Raw genomic sequence first — 12,690 nt, 5'->3', positions numbered from 1 at the left:
AGTAGCTGGGATTACAGGCACGCGCCACCATGCCCAGCTAATTTTTTTTTTGTACTTTTAGTAGAGATGGGGTTTCACCATGTTGACCAGGATGGTCTCGATCTCTTGACCTCGTGATCCACCCACCTCGGCCTCCCACAAGTGCTGGGATTACAGGCGTGAGCCACCGCGCCCGGCCGGAGACTATTATTCTAAGTGAAGTAACTCTGGAATGGAAAACCAAATATCATATGTTCTCATTTGTAAATGGGAGCTAACCTATGAGGATGCAAAGGCATAATAAGACAGATTTTGGGAACTCGGAGGGGATAGTGTGACAAGGGAGTGAGAGATAAAAGACTACAAATTAGGTTCTGTGTATACTGTTTTGGTGATGGGTGCATCAAAATCACCACTAAAGAACATGGCTGGGCAAGCTGGCTCACACCTGTAATCCATCCCAGAACTCTGGGAAGCAGAGGTGGGCGGATCACCTAAGTTCAGGAGTTTGAGACCAGCCTGACCAACATGATGAAACCCTGTCTCTACTAAAAATACAAAAATTAGCCTGGCATGGTTGCTCGTGCCTGCAATCCCCGCTACTTGGGAGGGGCTGAGGTAGGAGACTCGCTTAAACCTGGGAGGTGGAGGTTGCAGTGAGCCGAGATTGTGCCATTGCACTCCAGCCTGGGTGACAGAGTGAGACTGTGTCTCAAAAAGCAACAACAACAAGAACAAAAAACAATTCTGTGGCCTGAGAAGTCCAAGATCAAGGCACTGGCATATTCAGTCGCTGAGGGCCTGCTTCCTTGTTCGTGGACGGCTGTCTCCTGGCTATAACCTCACACGGCAGAAGAGGTGAAGGAGTTTTCTGGGGTCTCTTTAATTTTATTTTTTGAGACTCCATTGCCCAGGCTGGAGTGCAGTGGTGCCATCTCAGCTCACTGCAACCTCCACCTCCGAGGTTCAAGCAATTCTCCTGCTTCAGCCTCCTCAGTAGCTGGGATTACAGGCACGCACCACCATGCCTGGCTAACTTTTGTATTTTCAAGAGAGAAGGGGTTTCACATATTGGCCACGCTGATCTCAAACTCCTGACCTAAGGTGATCCGCCTGCCTAGGCCTCCCAAAGTGTTGGGATTACAGGCGTGAACCACTTTGCCCGGCCTGGAGCCTCCTTTAAAACAACACTGATCCCACTCACGAAGGCTTTGCCTTCATGACATAATCACCTCCCCATAGCCCAACCTCCTTCTAGTCTCCTCCCCTTGAGGATTAGGCTTCAACATATCCATTTTTTGGGGGGGATATAAACTTTCAGTTTATAGCAGTTGGTTTAATTGTTGAATAGGTAATACACATCCATGGTTTAAAAATAGAAAAGCATAGTCTGGGCGTGGTGGCTCACGCCTGTAATCCCAGCACTTTGGGAGGCTAAGGTGGGCGGATCATTTGAGGTCAGGCGTTCGAGACTAGCCTGGCCAACATGGTGAAACCCTGTGTCTACAAAAAACACAAAAATTAGTTGGGAATGGTGGCACACACCTGTAGTCCCAGCTACTTGGGAGGCTGAGGCATGAGAATTGCCTGAACCCGGGAGACAGAGGTTGCAGTGAGTCGAGATCATGCCAGTGCACTCCAGCCTGGGTGACAAAGCAAAACTTTGTCTCAAAAATAAATTAAAGAGCACACAGAGGGTGTCTAGGGATAAGCTCCTCCCAGCTCCTGTTCCTGCTGCTTTGTTGTCAAACCTTAAATTATAACCACCATTATTGATTCCCTGTGCATTTTTCTAGAATTTCTTTTTATTTTTATTTTATTTTTTTTTTTGAGATGGAGTCTCTCTGTCACCCAGCCTGGAGTGCAGTGGTGCAATCTTGGCTCACTGCAGCGTCGCCTCCCAGATTCAAATGATTCTCCTACCTCAGCCTCCCAAATAGCTGGGACTACAGGCACAGACCACCATGCCTGCCTAATTTTTAGTAGATACAGAGTTTCGCCACGTTGGCCAGGCTGGTTTCAAACGCCTGACCTCAAGTGATCTGCCTGCCTCAGCCTCCCAAAATGCTGGGATTACAGGTGTGAGCCACGGCGCCTGGCCCAGAGTTTCTTTATGCATATTTATGCCACTACTTAGCAGTACAGCCAGGAACTGCTTAAAGATAGGGATATGCTCTCAGCAATGCATCATTAAGTGATTTTGTAGTATGAACATCATAGAGTTTACTTACACAAACCTAGGTGGTATAGCCTACTACATGCCTAGGCTATGTGGTATAGCTTATTGATCCGACTATAAAACTGTACGGCATGTTACTGTTCTGAATACTGCACAGTGGTATTTGTGTATCTAAACACATAAACAGAAAAGAAGCAGTACACATACGGTAGTATAATCTTATGGGTCTGCTGCTTGTTGACTGAAATGCTGTTATTCAGCATGACTCTATATTATTTCCTTATTTTTCAAAAAGTTAGTATATTGTAATACTGTTCTACATTTTGTTACTTCCCTTAGCAATCTTGGAAATACATATATACTTATATTTTTTCTTTTTGAGACAGAGTCTCACTGTCTCCCAGGCTGGAGTGTAGTGGCATGATTTCAGCTCTCTGCAACCTCAGCCTCCTGGGTTCAAGTGATTCTCCTGCCTCAGTCTCCTGAGTAGCTGGGATCACAGGTGTAAGCCATCATGCCTGGCTAATTTTATATTTTAAATAGAGATGGGGGTTTCGCCATGTTAACCAGACTGGTCTTGAACTCCTGACCTCAGGTCATCCACCTGCCTCAGCTTCCCAAAGTGCTGGGATTACAGAAGTGAGCCACCACCCCTAGCCGGATTCTTAACTTTTATAACAACTCTATTAGGTAAGAACCATTTTACAAATGAAACTGAACCACAGAGATATTAAGTACCCAAGGTGGTAACTGGTACAGCTGCAATTAAAAGCTTAATTATTAATTCCAGAGCATGTATGCTTGACTTTTTTTTTTTTTTTTTTTTTTTTTGAGATAGGGTCTCACTCTGTTTTCCAGGCTGGAGTGCAGTGGTGCGATCTTAGCTCACTGTAACCTTCTCCCCCTTGGTCTCAAGCGAGTCTCCCACCTTAGCCTCTTGAGTAGCTGGGACTACAGGCACCTGCCACCATGCCTAGCTAATTTTTGTTTTGAGACAGAGTCTGACTCTGTTGCCCAGACTGGAGTGCAGTGGCTTGATCTCGGCTCACTACAAGCTCCACCTCCCAGGTTCAAGCGATTCTCTTGCCTCAGCCTCCCTAGTAGCTGGGATTTCAGGCGCATACCACCACACCGGGCTAATTTTTGTAATTTTTAGTAGATACAGGGTATCGCCATGTTGGCCAGGCTGGTTTCAAACTCCTAACCTCAGGTTATCTGCCCGTCTCAGCCTCCCAAAGTGCTGGGATTACAGGCATGAGCCACTGCACCAGGACATACATACTTGACTTTTACCCTAAATTGCATCTGATAGTCTAGGAAGTTTTGGAGATGCTCCTCTTTTCATCGGACCTGGTGCTGCTCTAGGTTCCCCTTCCTTCTTTCTTGTCTCCCAGCCCAAGGTAGAGGAGCATTTGAAGAAAACTAGTGTTCTCACCTGTGGTCCTCAAGGAGGCAGGGTGCGGCAGTGCAAAAGGCCCTATGAACAACGGGAGAGATTTATATGATCCTCTGGAAGCTATGGAAATGAGTAGGGTTACAAAAACTGTTTATCTAAAGAGCACTTTCTTGTAAGCTTGCTCCAACTCTCCAAAGAAGGAACAAGCAGTTTAGCCCTCTCTTCTCTACCCCACCCCAAGTAATCCTCTTTGGATTGGCCTTGAGAAGGGAGGGGTGTTCCTCTTGCCCTACCACAGAAAAGTACATCTTAGGTGTTACATTCCTGGAGTCATTTTGCTATTTACATTGCTGCTTCACAAATTCTTAACAAATCAGTTAATTCGAATTTGACTTTTGTTCAGTCCAAAGGAAAGGAGGAAAAAAAGAGCTTAAAAACACAAAAGCTGAAAGTTGAAAGCTATTTAGTTGCGTTTCTTTGAACAGAATCTATTGAAGTAGGGGAAGTTTATCCTTGATTTGTATTTCCTTTCCAGTTATCAGTTGGACATTTTGCTCAAACATCCAACTGCTCAAATTTTTTCTGCATACGGTTTACTCTAATTTTGCTTTGAGGAAATGATTAATCAAAAATCAGAGGAAGGCTGGGCGCAGTGGCTCATGCCTGTAATTCCAGCACTTTGGGAGGCTGAGGCAGGCTGATCACCTGAGGTCAGGAGTTCGAGACCAGCTTGACCAACATGGAGAAACCCTTCTCTACTAAAAATACAAAATTAGCTGGGGCCCATGCTGGTAATCCCAGCTACTCAGGAGGCTGAGGCAGGAGAATTGCTTGAATCCAGGAAGCCGAGGTTGTGATGAGCCGAGATCATGCCATTGCACTCCAGTTTGGGCAATAAGAGTGAAACTCCCTCTCAAAAAACACAAAACAACAACAACAACAAAAACAACCAGAGTAATGTAGGCCGGGCATGGTGGCTCATGCCTGTAAACCCAGCACTGTGGGGGGCTGAGGTGGGCATATCACCTGAGGTCGGGAGTTCAAGACCAGCCTGGCCAACATGGTAACACTCCATCTCTACTAAAAATACAAAAATTAGCTGGATGTGGTGGCACGCACCTGTAATCCCAGCTACTTGCGAAGCTGAGGCAGGAAAATCGCTTGAACCTAGGAGGCGGAGGAGGTTGCAGTCAGCCAAGATTATGCCACTGTACTCCAGCCTGGGTGCAGAAAGAGACTCTGTATGAAACAAACAAACCAGAGGAAATGTATACCAGCAAACCGAGATAAATCTTTTTGGAAAGAACATCATCTTTAATGAATTCTGTAAGAACTGGCTCAGCAGTTAACATGGAGAAGTTCACAAAGTTGAGATCTTTTTAAAAAAGTTTTTTAAAGATAAGCAAAAAAGCAAAATACTGGTGAAGATCTTTGGTTTCTAACGATGTGAATCTATTATACAGCAATTTAGCCACCTGGAGAATATGAAAATACTAATTTCCACCCTCATCTACCTTCTGAAGACTAGGATACACAGCAACCACTTTTATCTTTCTAGGCTATCTGGATGATAGAATGCAGTAATGGTGCAAGGACAACTGACACCACTGCTGTCACCCTCACCCACAGCCTAACGTTATCTGTGATCTCTTTTCTGAACATCTAAGCTGTCCATAGGTTGGGGGCAAAGCACTTAGAGAAGTTTCTTTTTCTTCAAATAATTGTTTTCAGCAATTCCCTATCAGTTACACCTTTAAGAAACAGGTTAAATTGATTTATATTATTTTATTTTGTTGAGAATCCAAGCATTTAGTTTTGGAACTAGAAGTAGTTTCGAAAAGAGAACTGGTACTCTGCCCTCACAGGGCAAAAGAATTGGTAGTCGCTACTTTTCTACTGACCAGCAGCATATGACTTATTTTTTGAGATAGTCTTGCTCTGTTGCCCAGGCTGTAGTGCAGTGGTGTGATCTCAGCTCGCTGTAATCTCTACCTCCTGGGCTCAAGTGATTCTCGTGCCTCAGCCTCCCTAGTAGCTGGAACTACAGGTGCCCGTCACCAAGCCTGGCTAATTTTTGTATTTTTAGTAGAGATGGAAGGTTTCGCCATATTGGCCAGGCTGGTCTCAAACTCCTGGCCTGAAATGATCCACCTGCCTCAGCCTCCCAAAGTGCTGGGGTAACAGGTGTGAGCCACTGCACCTGGCCAGAAGGTGGCTTTAGACATGTTAGTAGCCTCAGAGTACATCTACTGCCAAGACTTCCTCTGATTTTAGATTACAGGTTCTGGAAGCCTTAAAAACATTCCTTTACTTGCACACCTTGGATGAACTCCTTGTGTGCAAATAACTTTTTTTTTTAAATTTTTTTTTAAAGACGGGGTTTCACCATGTTGGTCAGTCCAGTCTTGAACTCCTGACCTCAGGTGATCCGCCCGCCTTGGCCTCCAAAGTACTTGGATTACAGGCGTGGGCCACCATGCCTGGCCTGCAAATAACTTTTAAAAATTGCCTCCTCCAAGCCCAGCTTTTTCTTGATCTTAGTTCTACATACTACTCTTAACATTAGTGATTTGGGCATTGGATGTGTGGGATGATCTTGCTTATATTAAATTCAGAGTCTCATTGTTCTAAGGTTTCTAGGATATAGTATAGTGTAATAGCAAATTCATAAACTTCAGAGCTTATGGGTCAAATCCCACTTATGTCACTTACTTGTATAACACTGTGGACGTGTAGCTTAGCCCGAGTTCAACTTCCCCATGTAGAGTAAAACCTACTTTATAAGGCAGCCACGACGACCACAGTAACATCTGTAAAACACACAGTACAGTGCTCCAAAAGACAGTAGCTATTAATATTATGTTAGCAATAGAGCTCCATATTCTTTTGTGCATGAAATACAAAGAAAACAAGTAGCACTGGTAACAACACATTTATTTACGTACCCTGTTGTGTGACCGGGAGGTGTTTTTCACTTTCCAATAATTGATTTGGTTATAACAATTAAAATTCCAGAAGGTAAACTAGTAATTTATTGTTGCTCATAAGCATAGGTAAACAGACATGGTACCACAATAAAGGAATCTTAAACACGTCTAACCTTTCGGAATAGGTCTGAATATGGACAAATATACTTTGCCAGTGGACCTAATAGATTACCAATATGCTTCCAAATCTCATGGTTCTCTTCAGATACAACAGAAAAAAATCTGGATTTAATTTTTAAACTCCAAAAATTTAACCAAGATGCTTAGGAAGATACAAAAGGCTGACAGTACTTAAGCCTGTCATTTTTATCACCAATATAACGGTATTGCTATTAAAAGTAAAATCATGGTAGGGAGCAGCCAACTAACTGCTAGTCTAATTTTATAGATTTAGTATTTTTTGAAAATAAATCACCTCAGATGGCAGGCTATACAAGCTTAGAGTAGCTTTAACTTAACCTTTTGTGTACTAGTTAAAGCAATTCAGATAGATCCCAAGTCAAAGAACTGGACAGTGTATCAAATTGCATTTCATATCAGAAATCAGCCATTTCTAAGCAACTGTATCATACAGGATATTTTCTTTCAGACTGCCTTTTATTCCTGGCTTCAAATCTTACTCACAGCATAGATTTTTAGAGTTTGGTAAGTGTTAACAAATGGGTACTCATTGCTAGAGCAGGATATAAGAATGTGTTGATCACCAAGTATGAGATTTACATTACATTAAATTAAAATTATATAGTGTTGGAAATAGACAAGATAGGGAGTTCCCAGATCCTAGAAAATATTATGGCTAAGGAAAGAGAACTCAAGAAAGGAATCTACCTCCAAGAAACTAATTCAGTATAGTAAAATAGAATTAAGTGCCCTGTCTTAGGAAAAAAGTTTATTAATAATAAGGAACAACTGGGACATCATACATCGTTTCTTTGGAGATTAAAGTGCAGGCTATGAAATGGCATATTAAATAATGCATAAAATAGTGCAATCTTAAGGTGCCATTATTTTTGTTTATTACACATAGCCTAGTTTGATGTCAATTTTCTCTCAAAAATCCAGCCGTAGTGACACCTTTTAGCTTATTTATTTAGGCATTACTTATACTCCGTTTTACCCACCTTTGGGGCTACATAGAATATTTTAATATTTCTAACACGTAGAATAACTGCGCATACATCTTGAAACTACTAAATAGAGATTAAGGCAAGCCCCTATAAAGTTCAGTATTCCAAAAAACATTTTACAAAAAAATTGCTTCTGAAATCAGTGGCTTTTGACCTGATGGCACCCCAATAGTCTTTAAAAGTAAGTATAATGACTTTCAATACATTTGTGTTTGCCCCATTATTTCCAGGCTCTGTACAGGAGTTTGAAAAAAACAGGTTCTATAACCTCAGAATCTGTGAAAACCAGGTAAGCCAAGTGCATGTGGGAGATAAGCAGAGGATCTGGCTGGGGTGGGGGTGAGGACAGCCCTTTTCATTGCTTAGGCATGCCTTTTCACATTGTTATCCGTGTGTAGCGCTGTACCATAATACATTTATATGTGGGAATGACCCATTAACATGGAGATATCTCCGAAAAACAGCCAAGGAAGACGAAGGGAATACTTTAAGAAATGTTGCACTAAGACAATGCAGCATTAACAACACACAGCATTTAGATATCTGACTTAAAATGCAGGGCAGAATGGTTCTCTCAGGAGGTTAATTTACAGTTTTCCTGTAACATAGTCAGTATTAGCTGATCAAAATAATTTGCGGTTTGTTAAACCTTAAAAACCACTATGCTATCCATAAGTAAGCATAATAGCTATCAAATAACTGTCCTAATAACTGGTGAAGGCAATAGCCTAACATGTTTTAGCTAAATAGCCTAAGATTTAAGATTTGAACAACGAAACTGTAGTGCTTTATTCTCCTACTGGATGGAACATTGATGCATTAACAAGTACAACTAATTAGCTTTATGAACACATGATTATAAGTGTATGCAATAGAAATTTGGATTTTGGAATAGAAAATCTACCTTCTAATAGTGTGACTGCTGATTACAAGAGAATAAGCAGTTAATTAATGGAAGACTATATAGATATTTAAGCTACCTAGATGTAGTTTAAAAAGAAATTCAGGGAACTTTTAATAGTTCATGAACGACAATTAAATAAATAAGTCTGGGGCTGTATCCCTTTGATGCATACGGATCACACTCTGTAAATCTGTAAACACATACTTTAATAAGTAAAAAAAGTCTTCCTATTATCAGAAAAGCAGACTAGTAGAGGCCCTGGGTATTCCACTGGGCCGCCTCTAAAGATACAATAATATGGCTAAATACTATGATTACAAAAATGAGAAGTGCTGAAAAAATGAGTTCCAGACAGGGACTTTTATGGATGACCTTGGCTGACAAATGTTTTTTGGAAATTGTTTTATTTTAAAATTACCTTCCCAACAAACCATGAAACACTCGGATGTTATTTTATGGTTTTTCATTGAAAACATACTACATTGTAAATGGAATTTCAAAGTCAGACATAGAATTGATCAAAATCTAAGGATAATATTATGTAAGGACAATATTAAAAATGGATAGAAAAAGCTTCATTTGGTGAGGTTAATCAAAAGGATGCATAACCATGTCATGTTGGACGGATAAAAAAGGTGATAACCTTGTGCTTTTATTGAACTAAGGTACTTACCAAAACCTTAGGCTTTATACAGGTGTTAAGCTCCCACCTGGAAAGGGATAGTTTTCTATATTACACCTAAATTTATTTTAAATAACTGCAGCCCAAGGCAACAGTTGTTTAAAAGAACTTAACAGTCAAATTGCTACATAATTTAGTAAATTAAAATACAGCGAAGACAGTGATAATTGAATGTCTTAAAAATATACAACTGGGGAGAACAACCACTGTACACAATTTGGAGGTTGTTAAAGTGACCACTCAGGACGTTGAACAGTGCAAGACATGCTTTTCCAGTTACAAGCTCAAAACAGGAGTGCAAACAAAATTAAAGCTTTTGTTTAAAGTTGTGGGATAAGGAAAGTTTGAAACTAATATTAAAAAGCTTCCCTCAAGGTCATCCCCCAGAAATGAAATAATCAAAATGCTTTTTCATGGTACAATTTTCCTCAATGAACTTTGCTGCAATGACAAAACTGCATCCTGCAAGTTGAGTCCCCTACTCACTCGCCACATCTGATCAATGAGCACACGGTGGTGAGCAAAGCAGAATACTAGCTCCCACAGGTCCAATATTGATAGAAAGAGCCTTGGAATTTGGGGTTCTGCGTTAGCCAGTGTACCTGAACCCTACAGAGAATAAAACAATGGGCTTTAATAGTCGCTTGTTCCTATAAAACTGGAGGACAAATGGACGAACAATTTCCCCTCTAGAGGCAAGCTGTTGCGGTGGAAGATGTTAAGCGCTTAAATAAACTAAGACGCTGTTTAGAGTGGAGAAATAGAGGTTCAAGATCAATACCAGTGCAAGAGCTTTTTAAGTGAGTTGATTAGGCAACGCATGCATCCATCCATGCAAATGTAGGACATGGCCCCCAAAGAGAATTGAAAACATGTATAACAACTGGATAAGTTCCTTGCCAGTAGTTTATAAAAATATATAGTCAATACTGTAGAGGCTCCTTCTACAGTCAATACTATGGAAGTCCATTTTAGTTACCCATTACTTCAATACCAAAAACCATTAACTACTTTTCAGACATTCCAGACAAAGGTCACTTATAACAAAAAGACTTAAAAACAAAAACAAAACCAAGATAGTGTCCATTTAAAAAGTAGGTCTTTTCTTTCAAGTGAACAGGACATTTCTGTATTAAACTTAACTTCTAGTCTGTCAAGACTGGGTTTAAGATCCTTATGTATGTGCATATATGCAGAAACAAATTAACTTACTTTAAACATTAACTGCACAGAAAAAAGTTAACTCCTCAAAACGTGATAGAACAGGTCTGGTTAGTACAAATCTATTGCAAAGTAAAAAGATTCTGTGCATCAGTTCAATCAGGAGAAGCGGGAAAAGAATGTCCCAACCATAAGAGTTCAAGTTTAAGTTATGTTGTGAAAGCCTAGAAGCTTAAAGGACACCATGTTGCTCATGGTGTCTTGATATGCATAACTGCTTAAGCTACTAAGCCATGTCTTCCTCTGGAACTAGAACCACATTCCAATTTACTTTCTATTCCGAAGACGTTTAGATTTCCTAAGAGAGTCTATGGCTTCCCCAGCCTTTTTTCGTTTCCGAGGGGACTCCTCATTCTGCCCAGACCCTGAGGAATTTCCTACAGCACTTTCCATTACTTCTCGTAATTTGCGTTCTAGCTCTGCTAACCGTGCATTCTGTTCACCTATGATCTGGGTCTGCTCTAGCAGTTTCTGGTCCTGGTCTTGAAGCTGTTTTTGCTGTTCTTGCACTTTGGTGCGAAGCTCAGAAATTTCACGCCTGAGAACAGTCACGCCAGCACCATTTGTTTTAACCTGCTGCTGGAGTTTGGTAACCTCTTGTCGTGAAGGGTTTTGCTTGGAGAAGAGCTGCATTGTCGTTAGGGCTGCAGACGGTCCTGGAACTGTGGAGGAATAATTAAAAGGGTCAGTCACTTAAAATATTTCCCTACCATTTATTTAAAAATGGAGTATCTTTATTATGTCACTTCTGATAATTTCCTTTTCTTTGCAATCCACTTGGTCTAATGGGTTATTCATCATATTTTACTACCTTATTCTAACTATAAATTAGTTTCAATTCTGATTCTCCTGCTCATGTGGCAGTATGTAAACTGCCAGCAAATATGTATGTAGACTACTGCATTTAATGGCATAAACTTGAGTTTAAAATATTGTAAAAACATGTTTAGAACCTAGTAAGAAAATACAAGTAATAAAATTAGAAAATAATTATTTCCTATCTAATTCACATAATGAACATAAATGTTCAAGTCAGAAGCACAGACCTACAGTTTGTACATTTCTAATCCAAAAATCTGAAATTCAAAATCTGAAACGTTTGAGCACCAACATGATGCTCAAGGAAATGCTCATTGGAACATTTTGGATTGTGGGTATGTGGATAACAGATTGTGGAGCCAGTAAGTGTAATGCAAACATTCCAAAATCTGGAAAAAGCCACAATCTGAAACACTTCTGGTCCCAAGAAATTGGGATAAGGGATACTCAACCTGTATAGTGTTCTTAAGTTTACTCTGCACTTTAGTTTTATGCAAAGGCTTCAACTTTAGCCAAATGACAGGGACTCCATCAAAGAGTAGGTTACATCATACATTATGATCACAAAGAACTCCTGACATGGTGTAGGAGGGCCTTGGACCCATTCTTTTAGGAATAATAAGAATGTAACACAGGCATAAAAATAACTATTTTAAACATTTCATTTAACCTTATCTGCTGAAGGTTTTCTAAAAGAACCAGATGGGTCCATTCATATCCTAAACCCATCATGCTAATCTTCTTGCACATCTAAATAACCATATTTCCGTTATTGATGCATTCTTTTCTCCTTCTCTGCTTATCCATATCCAACTTCTACTTATTCACCAAGGCTCAAATCAATCCTTACCTCCTGTGATGTTTCAGTCAGACCAGTCAACACTGATCTTATCTACCTTAAAATTGTTTCCCTGCCTCTCATCTGACATTTAATTGGACATTGCTTTAGTTGTCTTGCCTATGATAATTTAACTTCAAGTCTGGGTGTATCTTACCTTTTGAAATAGTAAGATCCTTGAGAGCAGACACCACGTATTACACTTCTTTTTAGTCTCCACAGGACACAGTACAGTGCTGTGCGCATAATAGGTACTCAATAAATAATAGATACATTAATGCCGAGATACGTAGGCTTTATTACTCAATTACAGAGAGCCACTCAGTTGCCTCACTGAGTACTACAGGAAGCTAACTAATCTGAACAAAACAAAAAGTTTTTATTTACTTCTTTCCTAATTTAAAGTACTTGCCAGAGTTGGATATATTAAATAATTTAGTCTTTCAGTAGATAAAGGCACACATATTTTAAGAGCCAATATACTTATACAAAACAGTTATTTAGCACAGATGAAGTAATACTGCTCAAAATAGCATTATGAACCCTGTCTTTTAAAGT

The 12,690-nt window shown here is 40.2% G+C and overlaps 1 protein-coding gene across 1 annotated transcript in view; it reads right to left on the bottom strand.

Moving 5' to 3' along the window:
• Positions 1–6,470: 6,470 nt before the first annotated feature.
• Positions 6,471–12,690, bottom strand: part of FBXO28 (F-box protein 28) — a 44,635-nt gene continuing 38,415 nt past the window's right edge. The window contains exon 5 of the mRNA XM_032289370.1: positions 6,471–11,137. Coding sequence (XP_032145261.1) covers positions 10,743–11,137 — 395 coding nt within the window. The 3' untranslated portion in view covers positions 6,471–10,742. The remainder of the gene's footprint in view (positions 11,138–12,690) is intronic.

Source organism: Sapajus apella, unplaced genomic scaffold, assembly GCF_009761245.1.
Source record: "Sapajus apella isolate SASKATOON/1434 unplaced genomic scaffold, GSC_monkey_1.0 scaffold22, whole genome shotgun sequence".
Taxonomy (NCBI): Eukaryota; Metazoa; Chordata; class Mammalia; order Primates; family Cebidae; genus Sapajus; species Sapajus apella.
Note: the sequence above shows the minus strand (reverse complement) of the source record. Positions and strands in the feature narration are given on the sequence as shown.